Source organism: Colossoma macropomum, unplaced genomic scaffold (genome assembly GCF_904425465.1).
Source record: "Colossoma macropomum unplaced genomic scaffold, Colossoma_macropomum, whole genome shotgun sequence".
NCBI classification, from domain to species: Eukaryota; Metazoa; Chordata; class Actinopteri; order Characiformes; family Serrasalmidae; genus Colossoma; species Colossoma macropomum.
In genome coordinates, this window is record NW_023494810.1 from 27,321,444 (window position 1) to 27,342,643 (window position 21,200).

Sequence of the window (21,200 nt, forward strand, 5' to 3'; positions counted from 1 at the left end):
AACAAAAATTATTGTACTGTCTAGTTATTTACAGACTGCTCTGTGTATGTATTACAGTGCATTTTAATAAATAAGCACCAAGTATCCTTTTAGCTAATCACATAGCCCACTTCAGGTTTCAGAATGTTCCTCATCTGTCAGTATATTTTCTGTTCTCGTGTTTCTGACAATTCCAGATTAGCGTTGCTGATCTTCTGACTAGGATTTTGTCAAGGAGTCTTATTTCAGTATATGCTGTTCCAGTGAGGTAGTGTTTTCTGAGGTAGTGCTGTGACTAGCTGACCCAATCACAATTAGCGAGACTAGCCTAGCTAGCAAACAATAACTAAAACACTCAGGCTACATAACTGAAACAAAATGCTACACAAATGCTAATGCTATGTTCCTCTCATGTTTCTGGCATTTCAGATTAGCGTTGCTGATCTTCTGACTAGGATTTTTTCAAGGGGTCTTATTTCAGTATATCGCTGCTGTCGGAAGAAAATCTTGTATCTGAAAACAATTTGAAAATACCTGTTACCCTTTACTTTGTGTATAAATTTCATAAAGAATGGACTAAAAGAAAGGTCCCAAAATGATCTAGTAAAAATTCTGGTTCCATTGACTTACATTAAAAGTAAAGTATGTTTTTTCCTTCTCCTGTAAAGTCACTATTTTGGAGATATGAGGTTTTCTTCTGACAACAGCGATATGCTATTCCAGTGAGGTAGTGTTTTCTGAGTTAGTGCTGTGACTAGCTGACCCAATCACAGTTAGCGAGACTAGCCTAGCTGGCAAACAGCAACTAAAACACTCAGGCTACATAACTGAAACAAAATGCTACACAAATGCTAATGCAATGTTCTGCTCATGTTTCTGGCATTTTAGATTAGCGTTGCTGATCTTCTGACTAGGATTTTGTCAAGGGGTCTTATTTCAGTATATGCTGTTCCAGTGAGGTAGTGTTTTCTGAGGTATTGCTGTGACTAGCTGACCCAGTCACAGTTAGCAAGACTAGCCTAGCTAGCAAACAGTAACTAAAACACTCAGACTACATAACTGAAACAAAATGCTACACAAATGCTAATGCTATGTTCCTGTCATGTTTCTGGCATTTCCAGGTAGCATTGCTGATGTTCTGACTAGGATTTTTTCAAGGGGTCTTATTTCAGTATATCGCTGCTGTCAGAAGAAAACCTTGTATCTGAAAACAATTTGAAAATACCTGTTACCCTTTACTTTGTGTATAAATTTCATAATGAATGGACTAAAAGAAAGGTCCCAAAATGATCTAGTAAAAATTCTGGTTCCATTGACTTACATTAAAAGTAAAGTATGTTTTTTCCTTCTCCTGTAAAGTTACCATTTTGGAGATATGAGGTTTTCTTCTGACAACAGCGATATGCTGTTCCAGTGAGGTAGTGTTTTCTGAGGTAGTGCTGTGACTAGCTGACCCAATCACAGTGAGCAAGACTAGCCTAGCTGGCAAACAGCAACTAAAACACTCAGGCTACATGACTGAAATAAAATGCTACACAAATACTAATGCTATGTTCTGCTCATGTTTCTGGCATTTCAGATTAGCGTTGCTGATCTTCTGAATAGGATTTTGTCAAGGGGACAAAGGGTCTTCCTTATTTCAGTATATGCTATTCCAGTGATGAAGGATTGTCTGAGGTAGTACTGTGACTAGCTGACCCAGTCACAGCTAGCAAGACTATAGCCTAGGTAACAAACAGCAACTAAAACACTCAGGCTACATGACTGAAACAAAATGCTACACAAATGCTAATGCTAAGTCTAAACATATAGAGTTAGTTAAAGATATATAGGTATAGTATAGTTTAGTTAGTTGAAATAGCTGTTGGTAGATAACATTTGCTTAGAGTGGAAAAGAATGTTTTTCTGTGGGGCTTTTGACATTTTACAGTACAGTAAGATTCTAAAGGGAGGTTGACCCTTTTCTGCCTGTGTTACTTGCATTTATAGCATGTCTTAGTTTTCAGTTTGTGAGTTGTGAGCATACAAGCATCCAAACACAACATATGCTGGTTTTGCTAGCGATAACCCTAATAACTTTCATTGCTGCTGACCAACATACAAGCAACCAGAACACATTGCTGGTTTTGGTGGTGACCTGCTGCTCTATACTGGTTTTTCTTGCAGATTGAACTAAAATATGTGAATCTTTAAAATGCCTTTGTGGTTTTAAAGTAAGTACACACAAATCCTAGTGGTTGGGGCTTTCCTGTATACCATTAGACTAGAGCTTGTCTAGAACTAGTCTTGTGCTCCATTTGAGGGGTGTCAGAAACCGGGAAAAACACACGTTTACCTGATTTGACATATAACACGACCTAACAGTGAATTCAGTGGTTAATGTGAAAAAATATACCTGATGTGCTTGTATCTAATCTATGTGTTTTTCTGGCATAGAAAAAGCAGTTAGTATCCTCTGGACCTCCATGCTTTCTTTTTCCATACAGTGGGTGTATCTTTGAATGAGCACCAGAACGAAGTGAAGTCGTTTTTATTCATTAAACATCTGGCATGAACAACCTTCCGATGAGCACCTGAAAGCAGCATTACTTGAGCCCTGACTCATTCCTTACTCATCCGTTCCAGGTTGAACCAGGTGTACTTTGACGTGCCCACATGTGAAGGCAGGAGCCAGGAGCGCCTCTTCCTGGTTGGAGATTTCTCTTCCTCCGCTGAGTTCTTCGTCACCATCGCCGTCTTCGCCTTCCTCTACTCTCTGCTGGCCACTGTGGTCTACATATTCTTTCAGAACACATACCGCGAGAACAACCGTGGACCTTTTATTGTAAGCACCAAACACCTTTAACCTACTTAACTTAGCTGTTCAGTATGTGTCCTGCTGTTAGTTAGGCCTATATATGAAAAGACAAAGAACATTCAAGAAAGTTTGTCAATGAAACTTAAGTTACAGCTAATACTTCTTAAAAAAGAGCAGTTGCTTAACACCGTTCATTGTTTTTTGTTGTTTGGTGATTGTTAGGTGGTTGCTAAGATATCCCAGGTGGTTGCAAAGGTGTTGCTAAGCTGTTGCTGTGGTATACCTGGTGGTTGCTAAAGTGTTGTTAGGCCATTGCTATGCTATCCCAGGTGGTTGCTAAGGTGTTGCCAGGCCATTGCTATGCTATCCCGACTGTTCATTTTGTCTTTAATTAGAATTGTATGGAGTTTTACAGACTGTGGGAATATTTGCAAACATCTGGCAGGTTTTAATAGCTCAGTCATTTTGAAAGAAATTATATGTTTATATAGTGAATAACACTAATAGCCAAAGATATGTTCTTGTGTGAGGTAACCAAATGATCTGCTTCAGATGGCAGACTTTTCTGACAAGCCAGTGCTCCAAATATGGATGCTTTGAATTTAAATTTTCCATATACAGACTGTATGGATTAAGGGGTGAATTGTATGTTTTGAAACTGTGTTAACAATGTTTAAATACTACAGAAATCTCTCTTAATTAAAAAATTATATCCATTATATGGATCCTTCAATGTACGTTATGAGCAGTTTTATGATTATATAGTTACATAACCTGATTGATGATGTCATGATATTTGCTACTGGGTGAAGACATGGCTATTCTAAGCTTTTTTTGCAAATGGTTTGTCTCATTTATGTGATATATGTGTCTGCTTGAACAGTAACGTCCCACGAGTCAAACAGAGACCCAGCAGTGTGACTAACATGATAAGTGACTGTACATTTAAATAATTTGCTCTAGTTCTGGGTTTCTGGTTGTGCAGAGACAGAGATCACTTGTAGTGAAAGTTCAGAAAGTGAGCCTGGCCTGTTCAGTCTAGTTGTACTGGTTCAATTCAAGCGTATTGCCCATATGCATATAAACAAGTGTACAGTATAATGCAGTTGGGTGCGAGGTGAACATTAAACGTGCAGCAAAATGTATCAACAAGGCCATTATAGATCATAAGAAAGACAGTGCAGTGTGCAACTCACTCTAACTCACTTTGAAATGAATGTTTTCAATAAAACGAAGCCAATTTAGTTGCAAATTGTTCTAATAACAGGTTTCAGTATGTGTAACACATTTTTTAATTTGGACAGTAATGCATTAAACACAATGTTTCATGTCCATGCAGGACTTCATAGTGACGGTGGTCTTCTCCTTCATGTGGCTGGTGAGTTCTTCTGCATGGGCGAAAGGTCTGTCAGACGTGAAGATGGCCACTGACCCAGACGAGGTGGTTCTGCTGATGTCTGCCTGTAAGGTGCAGACGAACAAGTGCGGCTCTGTGTACGGGCCCATCTGGTCAGGCCTCAACACTTCTGTGGTGTGTACTGTTATGAAGCATTTACTTTTTAATTGCTCTTGGGTTATAAACTTTTAGGAAAATTCACATGGCGCTTGAGGTTTGCAAATGTATATTTCAGTTTTATATTCTTAAAGTAAAGGTGCATTTTGCCTGGGATTAAAGTGATAGTTCATTAGAAAATCACATGTATGCAATTTTCCCCCTTACCCCAAATATAGCCGGTCAGTCAAGACATATTTGTTATCTGAAGTTTGATTTTTTTAGGTTTGAGAAAAAAATGGACACTAGTGCAGATAAAATTCATGCTTCAGAATGGCTGCTGCTACTTTTTAAAAGCTATTAAGTGTGTGTGTTTGTCCATTTATATACATACTAGTAGGCCTGTATCGTACAGTGTTGGAAAACATATAAACAAATCGTTTGCATAGATGCTAATTGGTGGGCTATAAGTTTTCATTACATCTTAGCAACATTAGCCTCATAGCTCCAAAACTGATTAATTGCTGAATTTAACATATTGGGGAAAAAAAAAAACGTGAAATGTGGCCTGTGCAACAGCACATATTTTGTTTTAGGTTTAATTTTTTTCCAATATGTTGAACTCAAATAAATAGAAATTTTAGCAGAAAAATTATATTTTAAGGTTAAGGTAGAGGATATGTTAACTTACTTTCACTTAGAAAATCAGCTCAATATATCATTTGACTGGGGGTGTTCAAACTGCAAATGAGTGTAAGGGTCATTTCGATATTTTGTATATGTGTTTATTTCTAGGTGTTCGGCTACCTGAACTTCGTTTTGTGGGCAGGAAACATCTGGTTCGTGTTTAAAGAGACTGGCTGGCACAAGGGCGGCGCTGCACGGTACCCATCATCCGCTCCAGAAAAACAGGCTGCTCCCTTCAACCAGCAATCCTACAACCAGGGCACATTCGACCAATCAGGAGGTGGCTTCAGCGGGACGGGAGACCTCGGCCAGTCAGAGTACAGCCAGGTGGGAACTTACACCTCAAGTGGGCCCACCTCCTACTGACCAGCCATGACTTTGTCTTCCAATCACATGTGACCTACGCTCTTAAAAATAAAGGTACTTGAAAGGGTTTATAGAGTGACGCCATAGAAGAACCACTTTTGATTCCCTAAAGAACCTTTCAGTGGATGGTTCCTTAAAGAACCAGTTTTGTGCAATGATGAACCATTTTAAAGTTTGAAAACCTCCATATAATGTGAAGGTTATATACCAGTTAAATGGTCCAAACCAAGAACCATTTAGGAAGCTTTATTTTTAAGAGTGTATTTGGATGGGGCAACAAATTGTAAAGGCAGACATCAGCATGCTGGAGGTCACAGGAGGGTGATGATGTTAACTGGTGTAACTTGGCAATCAAAACATTTATTTGTATTTCTAACAATATGAGGACAGTAAAGGGGTACAGAATAATGTTTGCTACTCAGTTTATTGCAGGGATACAAAGCATCTGCATATAGAAGTAAACTTCTTGTCTTTTCCACGCACAAAATGTCAATAATGTGACAGTTTTCCCAAATTAAAAAGTAAAAATGAAAAACAATCAGTATTGTTAATGTAATTCCTGATATTCCGAGAAGGATTTATGAATTGTAAATCCGAGAGTAAATTGAGTACAATTTGTTTTGTCTCTTTGTACGATTGCTTGTTAACTGTTTGTCGATTATCTGGATTTTCAATTCCCTGACTAATGTAATGCTTGTGTTTTTTCGTGAAGGGTGCTCCATTCTTTCTAACAGTCAGTATTTTCCAAACGGTTTGCACTGTGGTGTATGAAAAGAAAAAAAAAAGATCTGTAATCCGCGTTTCTATGCTGTAACTCTTTGGGTTTTATATGTTGTGTTGGCTAGGTGCATGAAGTTGTGCCGTCAAAGTTAATGTGCCTGTTTGTGCAGTTAATTTACATAAAGTGGGTAAAATTTTATTACCTTAAGGTAAAAAATGTTATATAATATAATAAAAGTCTATGAAAAAAGTTTGTATTAACCTGTACATTGAAAACTTGTATATAATGTTCTGAGAAAAAAATATTATGAACCATTCCTTTATGATTTTCATGACTTTTTTAAAGGAATATATTGTTATCAACCTAAGCTCTATCTTCCACAGCTGTAGCATATGGTCAGCAGCCAAAGACAATATGTTTGATTTATTTCCCTGTTCTCAGAAAAGAATGTAAATACGTTGACTTGAAACATGCTTATAACAGAAGACAAAGGGCACTTGTCGTCCGTGGTAACTGACCATATGCTACAGATGTGGCAGATAGAGATTAGATTTAAAAACACTGGAATATTCCTTTAATGTGGAATTCTACAGATTTTTCAAAATGTCTACACAATTCAGTGGTTGAAATGTAAACACCATCATTCAGAGTGGTTTGATGTGCAGCGGTGCTGTGTAGAGGGAACCAGGGGTCGCAATGCCTTTAACGCCAATATAGCCATTTTATTTACTATCCAAAACCACCAGTGAACCTACATGTCTGTTCTGAGTTTTCATATGTAATGTTGCTGATGGTAAAATAGTAGCAAGTCTGAAAAATCTAAAAATGAAAAAGTCTGAAAATGAGTACTATTTTGCTTTTCAATGCTCTGTATGCACCTCCAAATATAAAACAATGTCTCAGGTACATTTCACAAACTATGTTGCTCAGAAATGTGCAGGTATCTTTCCTCATTAATGGTGTCTTCACAGATTTGCAGGTTACCCATGCTATTGCCACTGATACCCACATATCATGAAAGACACTGGCTTTTGAACTTTATACTGGTAACAGTCAGGATAGTCCTTTACTTCTTAGGCCTGGAGAACACAACATCCATTATATTAATAAACAGTCTGAAAAGTTGACCACAAAACATATTTTCAGTGTGCATCAGTCCATTTCAGATGAGCTAGAGTTCAGAGAAGTCGGCGGTGTTTCTGGACGTTGTTGACATACGGCTAAATACCACTTCCAATTTTAGGCCATACTATGCACAGCAGAGTGCTATTTACTGGGTGGTATTTAAGTGGTATTTACTGACAGATTCGGTTTTCCCTATTAAAACCTTCAGAAAGTAATAGCAAATTGCCACTGTCCAAAAATGCATCAGGCAGCATATTCATAACCATTTTATGTTATAACTTTCTGTGAGGCAGCTTTTAGAAACAACTGTTTGGACATCTAGTTCCTATCACCACCAGCGTGAACAATTCTGACTTGGTTTCTCCTGAACGGAGCACTCTGAATGACTTTCTTTACATCTTACCATCTTAATCACGCATTAATTTTGAAAAATTGAAGGAATTCCTCTTAATGGACGTCTGTTTGGTCAACATTGCCAAGTTTGACTCTGACCTTCTTGTGTGTAGCTCTTGGAGAAAATGCTAAATGTCCATAGGTCATGCTTATAATTGTGTTTTTACTGCTATTTTACTGCCAATACAGGCTTTTTGCTTGCATGCATCGTTTCTGTTTTTATTCTCCGTTGCTTTGCCATCAGGGATCACAGCCTAGCGTGCTTTTTCTTGAAACTTTCCATCAACCTTGACCTCCTCTGCTCAGTATTCTCCTGCTTTTGTCCCGTTTCTACACATCGCTGTCACTGTTTGCTGTTTTAAGTGAATGTTGGTAATGTGGAGAAGAAAAAATAAAACTTTGTTACTGAAAAAAGCAAGCTTGCTAATATGATCATTACAAAGCATGAGGCTCGAAAAGGTAAACCAATGACAAATATTTCACCATGCATCAATGTAGGCTGCTTGCTCTGCTGTCTGTGTTACATTTTAACGTAAATGGGTTTTTGCTTTTTTATGTAAATCATCACTTGGTGTGAATGGTATTGCACATGCCAATAAAGACTGTGTACAGAGCTCTAGAGTCCATTAGTCATTCTCTTAATTCCCTTAAAGGAAAATTTGTGTCTGACGGATCTGTAGTGTATGGTGGATTCATCTGGCTGTGATCTCATAAGGAGAATACACGTCTGGGGACAACTTCTTAAACTACTGGGGCTGAATTGTTGCTGACAAAGATATGCCCCCTCTAAAACCCGCCCCAAATCCCTCTTGTCTGTGCCAGAGCACAATCAGCAGCACAAAACAAACTAGCTAAGAAAATGCTTTAATTAGCCAATGTTCATTCTTTGTCAGAATGAATGTTTCAGGAACACAGTTCGATTTAGTTTTCTCAGAGGTGTACCTGATGCACAGAATCAATTCCATAAAATCATTGCAAATGCTTTGTGTCTAGACAGTAACTCAGGTAAAGTTAAAGTTTAGTCTGAACTGTTTAACTGAACTGTTTTTCTTTGCAACAATTAATGTTTATTTCTACTGCCTATAATGAGTCCAGGTAGCATGGTGGTGCAGTGGGTAGCGCTGTTGCCTCCCAGTAAGAAGGGCCTGGGTTTGATTCCTTGGCTGGGCAACCAGGTTCTTTCTGTGTGGAGTTTGCATGTTCTCCCTGTGTCTGTGTGGGTTTTCTCTCAGAATTCAAAGACATGCTGTCAGGCTAATTAGAGATACTAAACTGCTGCCGAGTGTAAGTGTGCACCCTGTGATGAACTGGCGACCTGTCCAAGGTGTTTCCTGCCCTCTGCAGTGTGACCGCCAATAAAGGGATAGGCTCCAGCACTGCCCCCCATACCAAGGGGGATAAGCGGATTAGATAGTGTGTGTATAATGTATCCTCTGCACACAGTGTCATAACTACACTCTTATGGGCCACAGTGCAAAAACTATTACTGGGGCCCCTACATACAAAAATTACTTTCAATTAATAAAAGAATGCCCACATAAATAGTTTTACATAATATTTTCTCAGATTTGCAAACACTCTCAGAAAAAAAAAAAAGTTATGAAACTGTCACTGGGGCGGTCCCCTCAAGGGTACATCTCAGTACCTTTAGTCAGGGAACAAAATTGTACCATAATCCATTGAAATTATATATTCAGTCATTGACTCCCCACACCCCGTCTCATCTCCAGACTTTTAATTTCGCTGTTCTGTTTTAAAATATTAGGTTATGAGAAGGTATGGATATGTGTACTTTAAAACCACTGTTGTACCTTTGAGGGTACATTTACATTGTTTGTACCTTGATGAACAAAAAAAGTTCCTTCATAGAACCTTTATTTCTGATAGTGTAGTAGTGTATATATTAGCATATTGTTGTTTATTTACAATATATTGATTCCAGCCTTTTAAACTCTATGTCTGTATCATGATACCAAATAGCCTACATATATAATACCCATTCATACAGGATGACAGTCCCATAAGAAGTTTAAGCCTTAATAAAACAGGATTAGTTTTACATGTGGAGGTGGTGTAATACCATTTTTACTGGAATTTCTCAGTATTTTCGTGATGTTTTTTACCGACTGAACGCTCCATTAAAGGTTTCTGCACCTTTTATCTTCTATGAAAAGAATTGTAGGAATAACTACAAGTCATATTAATACTGTGCGAATGTTGGTCAAAACAATATCATATCCTGTGGAAAAAGAGTTTCTTTCATATGAAGGCACTCAGGAATCGTTTAATTTATTTTCTATGGCAAAAGTCAAGCTAGTACTGTCCTACCTCAAAGGTCCTACCTCAAACTCAGAACATTAAAAATTACAGAAAGATGTCTGATTTTATGCAGTGGTGTTGACTCCTGGCTGTGACCTCCCAAGCTAATGACAGGATACATTCACTGAAGACAGCGAGACACATGATTAGGGTAATGAAATATCAGCTAAATAAAATGTTTTAACATGTTTTTATGTCATTTATACTGAGATTTCTTATCCTGTATGAATTGGTCACCGTGGCGTGCGCCCGTCCACCCAACTCGGAGCTCGGGCCCCGCCTTCCTGCCGGCTTTGGCATTACATTACAGACATCCTTTGGTTAAATTACATTACCCCACCTCCCTGTGGAAAACTAATCCTGTCTCAATACTGTTTCGGTGTAAATAATGCTCCATATGTTAGCTCACAGTAACCGGCCCAAAATGCTACCAGCCCACTGGGAATTCTCCTGACTCTCCCAATTGCCCACTCTGGCATTGCTTTAAATGCCCTGCTGAAAAAAAAAAAAAAAACAGCAAGCATTTCATGCTGGTCTGTGCTGGTCTGGTTCTGGTTTAGCTGGTCAACTCAGCATGGCCTTGCTGGTTGATCAGCATACCAGCATCAAAACATAACACATGCTGGTTTTGCTGGGGAAAAGCCATGCTGGTCTATGCTGGTTTTCCTAGCTGGGCGTACAGCTTTTTTGTTCTGATTCAGAACTCTCCACAGCCTGAGACTTCAGTTCTCTGGCAAAATATTACACCTCTGCAAAGAAGGTCGATACCAGTACCCTGGGCAGCTATTGAATTTTATGCCTTATTGTGTCCAGCTGCTTTTTCTCGCTCACTCGATTCATCTATTCATGTATTCATGTATTTGTGTCTGTAAGCATAGATTCTAATATATAGGGTGTTGTGATACACCTCCACACACTGACTCTGCTCTACTCTTTCCCTTGACAAAGGAAGACACTTTTACAGCATATAGGAAAAAACATCACTGTTCAACAGTTCAGCTTTAACACAGCTTCTCCTGCTCTTTAGGCATCAGTTGTTGTTGGTTGTTGAGTGTAGCACAGGGTTTGAACAGTGAGAGAATTTATTAGGCTCTGAAACTGTCATCATGACCTGCCTAAGCAGTCCTAACTAGTCAATTAAGGCCTTATTAAGGCTTGAGACTTTTCAACAGGATGGGTTTGCACATTTTTGCCCCCTGCAAAAAAATTATTATTATTTTTTTTTATCTTTAAATTAATCAAATATAAACTTCAAAAATTAACTCAATATGTAAATGGGTCATTCTCTATTTGGAGTTGGAAACCATGTCACAAAGGTTTCAGGGCTTAAAAAGATGCTTAAAATATTAGGCACGGCTCCAAAAGTCGGTAACACTTTTCCTTTATGATTTCTCTGATTTTTTAAAATTTATCCTGTTTCATAGTCGCTCTACATCTGTAAAACAGCTCATCACAAAACCAATGTTCAACATTTGGGAAACCATTTTAATATAAAACAATTTTTTAAGAGGTTTAACTTAGGAATTTGTATAAAACAGATTCATTTTTACTTTTTATATCTTTAACGTTACACTACACTTAAAAATATATATATTTTATTTTAAAATTTATTTAAAAATGTCAGAGATTTTGGTCGCTGGTTTTATCAGGACTCTTATGTTACGTTTTATTATTTAGTATTTTCAACCCTATTAAACTGCTTCTTTGGGTCGAGGCTCATCAGAGAGGAAGCATCTCAAGGCATGCGGAGGCGAGTCCATACTTTCTCACTATATTTCATTAATTTATTAATAATTTTGTTTATCAGGCAGCTCATAACTTCTGTGTGTCACCGGTGTTATTTGCTTTAATGGCTGGGTAATTAAAATGTTGTCAAAATAATGCCTGATATCATTTTTATTACTGATTTTGAATAGTTGCACAAGGTCATTTGATGACCAATGAGTCAGCCAGTTCACAAAATCCTCGGTTTGAAAATGTCAGAATGTCACTGGAGTCACAGTCACTGGTGTTACACCATATTCATATAACACCAATGACATGTAAAATATTTTTGAAATTAAGCTCTTCATTTTGCATATGTGATAACAGGAGGTGTTATGGACATTAAGATTGTTTAGTTTTGGGATGAAAAAAATGATTTTTTAAAAATGTATCCACCTGAATTCCCAATCCAAATGGGGAATGACCCAAATAGGCCAGGGGTGCTCAAACTTTGCAAAAAAAAGTACGTCAATGAACAAACCCCTCTAGAGGTAAAGTGGACGAGAAGCAGCAAAAACACTAAAATGTGCAAATACGTGCTTCAGGACCAGGGCTGGGAACCACTGTAGTGGACAGATCTTGGGTCAGTGTTTTTTCCATTCAGAGACACATGTTCCTCAGCTGTCAGTGCGAATAGGACAGGTGGACCGGATGGCCAGGCGATGCTCTGACCCGACCTCACAGGCAGCTGGCTGGGCCCGAGTCCCGACCTAATGTTCCTGAGACAGCACGCCGTCCCGACTTCTTTTCGAGCACACCTCGGTGCTGTTACCATAGCGATGGGGGAGAGATGTGTCACAGCAAGCTGCTCTAGCTGCTCTCTCTCGGGGAGCCGAGCACAGAGCACTCGCTTTCAGACAGCCAGAGTGAGAGGAGCCGGTCGCTGCATTGTGTAGAGAAAGAAAAGAACTCAGACAGAGAGACAGCGAGAGTGAGAGAGAAAGAGATGGACAGGGAGAGAGACAAAAAGAGCGAAAGCAGGAGTAAGTGAGGCTGCAACGTTTTTCTAACCTTAGGACCTAGTCATGGAAAACTACATCAGCAAGACCACAGAGTAGCTGTACTGTGGCCTGCAGGCAAGATCTCTAGTTGACACCCCTATGACAGAGTGTGAGCTGCTGTTGTCGTAGCCAATCACAATTCACATTTTTTTCTTTATTTAAGATTATTTTCACACAGTGGGAATCATTTTTTGCGCTTGGGTCCATAAGTCTAAGTTACACCATTTAAATACATGGATATTTAGACTCATATATTAGAATATTGTTCTAATATAAAATATTCAAATTTCTGTGTTTTGGAATTTTTAAAATAAAGGGAACGGTTACATTTTTTACACATTTTTCTTGGCAAATTCAATTCTCCTCCAGGATTATTCTTGGCGAGTTGAAGTCACCCTACTGTGCTCTGATAGGCTAGTTGAATTTTCTGTGCTGCAGTCTGATTGGTCAAGTAAATTTACTCTTCTGCAATTCGATTGGTTATTTGAACTCTCAGTCCTGTAATGTTATTGACTCAGATCTGCAGTGTCACTGGCTGGCTGAATTATTAATCCTGGAATCTGATTGACTTGTCAAATATCTTACCTGCAAGCTGATTGGCTAGTTTATTATTAGTCCTGCAATCTGACGTGCTAGATTATCAATCCTGGATTCTGACTGAGTAGTGGAGTTATTGGGCCTGCAGTCTAGTTGGCTAGTTGAATGAACAATCTTGTAATCTGGCTGTCTGATCTAATTTTCAATCCTGCAATCTGACTGGCTGATCTAATTTTCAATCTTGCATATGACTGGCTAGTCTAACTACCCATCATCTAATCGGACTGGTTAGTTGAGTTTGTCCTCCCACAATCTGACAGGCTAGTTGAATTTTTTCTGTGTTGCAATCTGACTGGTTAGTTGAATTATCAGTCCTGCAATTTGATTGGCTAGTTATCAATCCTGTTTTCTGACTGACTAGTCCAGTTATCAAATCTGCAATCTGATTGCCTGATTTCCCTAGTCTAATTATCAATCCTGTAATCTGACTGGCTAGTTGATTTTTTTTCCTGCTGCAATCTGAATGGCCAGCTGGATTTTCTCTCCTGCAATGTGACTGGTTAATTAAATTACCAGGCCTGTAATCTGACTGACTAGTCCAGTTATTTCCAACTCTGGTCCTGTAGGCCCATTGCCCTGCACTTTTTTAGCGTTTTCCCTGCTCCCAACACACCTGATCCAACAAATCAGCTCATTAACAGCCCTTTATTGAGTTACAGTGGCTGAGTTAAACCAAGAAAAGCACTAAAGGGGCAGGGCAGTGGGCCTCCAGGACCAGGGTTGTGAAATGATCAATCCTGTAATCCGACTGACTTGTTAAATGCACTTCATTGCCTAGTTCTCTCCTGACACCTCCCATTTCACCTCGCAATTTATAGCACTCACAAATCTGTATAGCCCATCCACATAGGCTAATGTCCATGTCTTCAGACTGTGGGAGTAAATTAGAAATTACGAGTGATTATATTTCTTAAACGAGAGCACCAGATTCTTCTTGCATCAGTGGTGTTCTTACTGTTGCTGCTAAACTGACCTAATGAGAGGTCTTGACTACAGATTGCAGGCAAAATTCTTCTTAGATCTTGTGAAATTTGTCAAAAACAATGGAAGACCTCATCAAGACCATGGGAGAAAATCAACTCACCTGGAGGAAACCCACAGGGACTCTGGGAGAGCATGGAAACTCACCCAGGGCAGGAGTACCTGCACTGTGGCCTGCAGGCATGGTCTCTAAATGACATCCACTTTGACGGTGACATGGGTGTGAGCTGCTGTATTTGCAGGCCAGTCACTCATTACCGTCACTCAGTTTACATTTGGGGTTTGAATACTGCAGCCCAGAACCTGTTTATTTTATTTCCCTATGCCCTGTTTCACTGTCCAGCATTTTAAATAGTTAACGCCATCAGAGCTTCTCAGAAATGTCAGTATTGTCATATACAGCATTGCCTGCGGCAGAGTAGCAGAAGATGTGCATCCATCAAGAGCAAATAATGACTGTCATTGGCCGAGGAGCAGGACAACACACCATGTAACAGGGGGAAACAATCAAGTGGGTTTTTCCCCACCTTGTGACATTCTCTGACTGTTTGCCCCATCATTGCAGTAGATCTTAACAATAGGCTAGGCATTAGGTCGAAACAGCAGTCCAAGAGTATGTGAAAAGTTTGGTTTTAAGCCTGCAAGAGACAAAGTTCTCAGTGTCTATCCATCCAGCCTGGGTCTGACTCACCAGGCAGTCGTCTCTCTCTCTTAACAGCCCTGAGAATCGTGCTCTGTCTCCCGCTGGAATTGGAAGAATTTGGCTGCCACTTTAAAACAGAGAGCTAATTAGAAACAGCACGGCTGACTGCTGGGACCGCATTTGATTATTCATGGGGTGTGGTGGAGTTCTGACTACTCTGTTGTGAGCCCTAATGTTTCTCACAGCGTTCAGGATAAGAATATTTCTGCCCCAGGCTGCTAGACACGCCATCGTGGAGGATAGAAAGAGTCTGTTTAAACATAGAGCCTAAAGAGAGTCAAGTACACTCTCAAAAATAAAGGTGTAAAAAACAGAACAGTAGTCTAGAGATCTGCATTCCTGCAGAGATTAGCTCCAACCTGCATCTATCATGCTGCCCCCTTACTTAGCACTAATGCACCTGATCCAGCAAATCAACAATGTCTTCAGAAGTTAAAGGGTAATTTTGCCAGTACACTCTTGCTTCAGATCTGAAAAAATCCACAAGTGTCAAAGGAACAATTTTATTCTGGGAGTGGCAAAAACCAGAAAATCCATCCACATCCACAAGGCTTGTGCAAAATAAGTCCTAGAGCAAAGAAAAACCCCAGGCACACCATCTTAAGAAAAATATGCAAAGCCTTTATTGAAACCTGGCAATATGTATAAAAATGTGCCATAAAAATCCACAAATACAAAGTGTTTCTGTGCATCCTTCCACTTTGAGAAGACAACTCAACACCATGAATCTGAAAGGATGTGTAGCTGTCAATAAGTACTTACTGAGAAAAGGAATCGGACAAAATACGAATAAAAAAATGGTGAATCAAGCAAAAAAGAGAGGCTGAGTCTTTCAGAAGTAAAGATGAGCAGGTGTTCACCACTCTGTGAAAGACTGCACGATCAAATAGTGCAACAATTCAAGAATAACGTTTTTGGTACATAATAACATTAAAAGATTCAGAGAATCTGGAGAAATCTCTGTATGAAAGGGACAAGACCAAAAATCAGTATTTGCTGACCATGACCTTTGGGCCTTCAGGTAACTCTGCATTAAAAACAGACATGATTTTGTAGTGGAACTCGTGGACCCTTCTGAACACCACTGTCAGTTTGTCACTGCATCCACAAATGCAAGTTAAAACTCTAAAATGTAAAGAAGAAACTGTACAGGATCCAGAAACACTGCCACCTTCTCTGGGCCTGAGCTCATTTAAAATGGACTTAGGACTTAGTGGAAAAGTGTTCTGTGGTCCAACGAATCAACATTTGAAATTTTTTTTGGAAATCATGGACACTGTCCTCCAGGCTAAAGACCACTCAGCTTGTTATCAGTGCACAGTTCAAAAGCCAGTATTCATGATGGTATAGGGGTGCATTAGTGCACATGGCATGGGTGACGTGCACATCTGTGAAGGCACCATTAATGCTGAACGATATATACATGTTTTGGCAGCATATGCTGCCATCCAGACGACGTCTTTTTCAGGGAAGGCCTAGTTTATTTCAGCAAGATGATGCCAAACCACATTCTGCATGTATTACAACAGCATTGCTTTGTATTAAAGTCCAGGTGCTGAACTGGCCTGTCTGCAGTCCAGACCTGTCACCACTGAAAACATTTAGTGCATTTGGTGCAATTGGTCTCCTCAGTTCCCAAATGCTGTGTTGTTAAATGAAGAGTGTTGTTAAACACAGTGGTAAACATGTACCCATCCCAACTTTTTTGGGATGTGTTGTTGGCATCAAATTCAACATGGGCATTTATTTTTCAAAAAACAATACAATTTCTCAGTTTCAATGTTTGATATGTTGTCTTTGTACTATTTTCAATTACATATAGGGTTTAAATGATTTGCACAGCATTGCATTTTGTTTTTGGTCAGGTTTATAACAGTAATGAATCAATTGCTGCATATCCACCTTTTGTGTGATTCTGTTTCAATAAATACAACCAGCAATCTATGTTCTTTCAGATTGGGTCACAAATAATATTCTGTCCTGCTATTTAGTTTCCTCCAAAATGATAAATTAGTTCAGATCATTTCCATTGTGTGTGAAAAGGTGTCTTTGTGAAAAGAGGCCCAGTGAATGCTGGGAGCAGAGGTTTATTTACAGTTCAGGTAACCTTCATTTTCTTGTATGTGTGTCACCCACCCACCCACTTAATGTGACATGTGCATGGCTGTACTGTTGCATCCTACAAGACTTGGTAATGTATAGTAGCTAAATCCAGTCATATTCGCTGTCATTTCCAACCACAGTCCTGACCAAAACTCAAACCTCCCCTACGGCCTCCAACTGCCTGTCCATTCAGGCTTCACGTAGGGGGCATTTTGGAGCGCAGCAGGTGCTCGTGCTGTTGGCTGAATTGCTTATGTGTGTGGGAAAGAGTGCAATGCTAAATGGGTCATTAAAACCAGCGTAGGCCATAATTATACAGGAGAAATGCAGAGGCCAGTGTGCTAATGGCATGACCTGCTATTGATTTTTGAAACATTTGACCTTTGCTAGATAAAAAAAGGGACTAAGAGTTTATTTAATAACTCAATATGCTGTAAAATTCTTGCTGTTCATTAAAGAACTTTAATGTAAAGGGCAATGGCACTGATCTTTTCAAAATTTCTGCATAATTCAATGGTTGAGATGTAAACAAAGACATTCAGAGTGGTTTGAAGAGGAAACGGTTCATTGTAGAGAAATCTATTGACTCTGTAACTTTGCCACAAATGGACTTTGGAAAAGACAATTTGGGCCATTTGCTGACAAATGAACAGTAATTTGATTTTGCTGAGCTTTATTGCAAACCATTTATAAGTGAAGAGTTTCATTACAAAATACTGTATAATCCATTTGTAGTTTTGGATATGATGCGCTTTTGAAAGGAATAACAGCTGATGTATGATGGAAAACATATCTTATTTCTCTAATAAAAGTGGTATTTATCATAATATAGCATTGATGTTTCCTATATGTGTAAAGCCCACTCTCAACAAAGTACATAATCAAAAAGGACAGGTGCATATTGTTTTTTAACAGATATTTTGTGCAGCAACAGAGTCAGTAAACTTACACGGTGCATCTATATGGTAGGTGTTTCTGATAAAACGGCCTATGAGTGTAGGTAACTAATAAATTAGCAGCTCAGTGTTGTTATAAAAAAGGGGTGTGAAGTAATTCCAGTCTACAGACTTCTTTCTTCTGGCACCATGAATTATACATTATTATAGACATAAGAAAATAGAAATTATTATTACTTAAATTAGAGAAATCACTCATTTCAAATCAGCAGGCTTATTAAAAAGGGTCTTTTTTCAAGGGTTCTTTAGTATATGCAATGTTTACACACTGACTAGCCACTTCAATAAGGCCACCTCCTTGTTTCTACACTCATTGTCCATTTTATCAGCTCCACTTACTAAATAGGTGCACTTTGTAGTTCTACAATTACAGACTGTAGTCCATCTGTTTCTCTGCATACTTTGTTACTCCACCTTTTACCCTGTTCATCAATGGTCAGAACGCCCACAGGACCACCACAGAGCAAGCATTATTTGGGTGGTAGACACTGACGTGGTGGTGGTGTGTTAGTGTGTGTTGTACTGGTACGCGTGGATCAGACACAGCAGTGTTTAAACACCTCAGTGTCACTGATGGACTGGGAAGAGTCCACCAATCAAAAATGTCCAGGCAGCAGCGTCCTGTGGACAGCATCCTGTGACCACTGATGAAGGACTAGAGGGTGACCAACACAAACTGTGCAGCAACAGATGAGCTACTGTCTCTGACTTTACATCTACAAGGTGGACCAACAAGGTAGGAGTGTCTAACAGAGTGGACAGTGAGTGGACACAGTGTTGCAGAGAAACAGATGGACTACAGTCGGTAATACAGTCTGGATCTACATAGTGCACCTATATGTTGGTGTACAGCAAATAAATAGAAATTGCACACAAAAATGCCACATTTAAGTTTGTTTTCGTGTTTATATGGTGCATTAACTTAAAAAAAAAGGGATTTGACCACGGCTGTTCAAAATCTTGCATAAGACTGTAGATGCCTTCCATGTGTACTTAGAGGCAGAAACCTATATTTGAATCCAAAAAGGTCATGCTGACAGATCTGGATGGATAAAAAGCAATAGCAGGACGGCACTGGGAGACTTTTTCCTCTGCGTTCGTTCGCCTGTCCGTCACTTCTGATCTGCTGTCAGAGCTGCAAAGAGCGGCTGCACCAATAACAACCTCAGTCTCCGCAGTGTCCCCTGCCATCACCCGTCTCCGAGCATCAGCCTCATTCCTACATAGGCAGAGCGTGGTATGGTCTGCAAGCTCCCCTTGTTCTGTATTGTATATAGATTTTAGAATGTGGTGAACTTCTCCTTGCTGGACAGCTTCTTATGCTGTATGCTTAAGCTGACTGCTCTTGATTTCTTTGCAAAGGGAACTACATATGCATACCCACTAATGTACAAAACACAGAAATGTAATAATAATAATAATAATAATAATAATAACAATATTACAGTGAGAGCTTTTTCAAATACAAAATACCTAATAAAGGCTCATAATAGTAATTTTCTATAGGTGTAACATATATTTTGTTCCTGAGTACTCATAGTAAGGAAGAAGTGTGCCACAAGACAGTGGCGCCATCTGTTGGTTTCAGCTGCTGTACACACTGGCACCCCAAGTTAAAAGGGAACTTTTTGATTTTTCAAAATTTCCAGATAATTCAACCAATAAGGTGTAAAAAATACATTAAGAGTGGTTTGAGGTAAAATATATATGCATGTATGTATGTGTACATATATATATATATATATATACACACAAAAAAAGTATTCACTCATCTGCCTTCACACGCATATGAACTTGAGCGACATCCCATTCTTAATCCATAGGGTTTAATATGATGTCGGCCCACCCTTTGCAGCTATAACAGCTTCAACTCTTCTGGGAAGGCTTTCCACAAGGTTTAGGAGTGTTTATGGGAATTTTTGACCATTCTTCCAGAAGCGCATTTGTGAGGTCAGACACTGATGTTGGACGAGAAGGCCTGGCTGGGTTGAGGTCAGGACTCCGTGTAGGCCAGTCAAGTTCTTCCACACCAAACTCGCTCATCCATGTCTTTATGGACCTTGCTTTGTGCACTGGTGTGCAGTCATGTTGGAACAGGAAGGGGCCAAACTCCCCGAACTGTTCCCACAAAGTTGGGAGCATGAAATTGTCCAAAATCTCGTTATGCTGAAGCATTAAGAGTTCCTTTCACTGGAACTAAGGGACCGAGCCCAACTCCTGAAAAACAACCCCACACCATAATCCCCCCTCCACCAAACTTTCCACTTGGCACAATGCAGTCAGACAAGTACCGTTCTCCTGGCAACTGCCAAACCCAGACTCATCCATCGGATTGCCAGACGGAGAAGCGTGATTGGTCACTCCAGAGAACACATCTCCACTGCTCTAGAGTCCAGTGGCGGCGCTTTACACCACTGCATTCGACACTTTGCATTGCGCTTCGTGATGTAAGGCTTGGATGCAGCTGCTCAGCCATGGAAACCCATTCCATGAAGCTCTCTACACTGTTCGAGCTAATCTGAAGGCCACATGAAGTTTGGAGGTCTGTAGTGATTGACTCTGCAGAAAGTTGGCAACCTCTGCGCACTATGCGCCTCAGCATCCGCTGACCCCGCTCTGTCGTTTTACGTGGTCTACCACTTCATGGCTGAGTTGCTGTCGTTCCCAATCGCATCCACTTTGTTATAGTACCACTGACAGTTGCCTGTGGAACATTTAGTAGCGAGGAAATTTCATGACTGGACTTGTTGCACAGGTGGCATCCTATCACAGTACCACGCTGGAATTCACTGAGCTCCTGAGAGCGACCCACTCTTTCACAAATGTTTGCAGAAGCAGTCTGCAGGCCTAGGTGCTTGGTTTTATACACCTGAATTCAATGATTTGGATGGGCGAGTGAATACTTTTGGCAATATAGTGTACGTATGTATGTATGTATGTATGTGTGTGTGTGTGTGTGTATATATATATATATATATATATATTATATATCTCACTGCTCTCGGAAGAAAACTTCATATCTCCATTACTATTGTTTTTCAGTTTTTGACATAATTTGAAAATGCCTGTTGCCATTTACATTGTGTGTACATTTCATGAGGAATGGACTAAAAGAAATTGTCCAAAATGACTGGGAAAAAATTCTGGTTCCAATGACTTGCATTAAAAGTAGAGTATGTTTTTTTCCTTCTCCTGTAAAGTTACCATTTTGGAGAT

At 39.5% G+C, this 21,200-nt stretch overlaps 1 protein-coding gene across 2 annotated transcripts in view; it reads left to right on the top strand.

Annotated features, from left to right (window-relative positions):
- The window catches only part of LOC118799908 (synaptoporin), a 53,743-nt gene extending 45,569 nt beyond the window's left edge, over nucleotides 1-8,174 (top strand). The window contains exons 4-6 of one of the 2 annotated variants that reach the window (XM_036560005.1): nucleotides 2,605-2,803; nucleotides 4,116-4,307; nucleotides 5,064-8,174. In XM_036560005.1, coding sequence (XP_036415898.1) covers nucleotides 2,605-2,803; nucleotides 4,116-4,307; nucleotides 5,064-5,321 — 649 coding nt within the window. In that variant the 3' untranslated portion in view covers nucleotides 5,322-8,174. The remainder of the gene's footprint in view (nucleotides 1-2,604; nucleotides 2,804-4,115; nucleotides 4,308-5,063) is intronic. The other variant, XM_036560006.1, reaches the window with a different exon arrangement.
- Nucleotides 8,175-21,200: the final 13,026 nt, after the last annotated feature.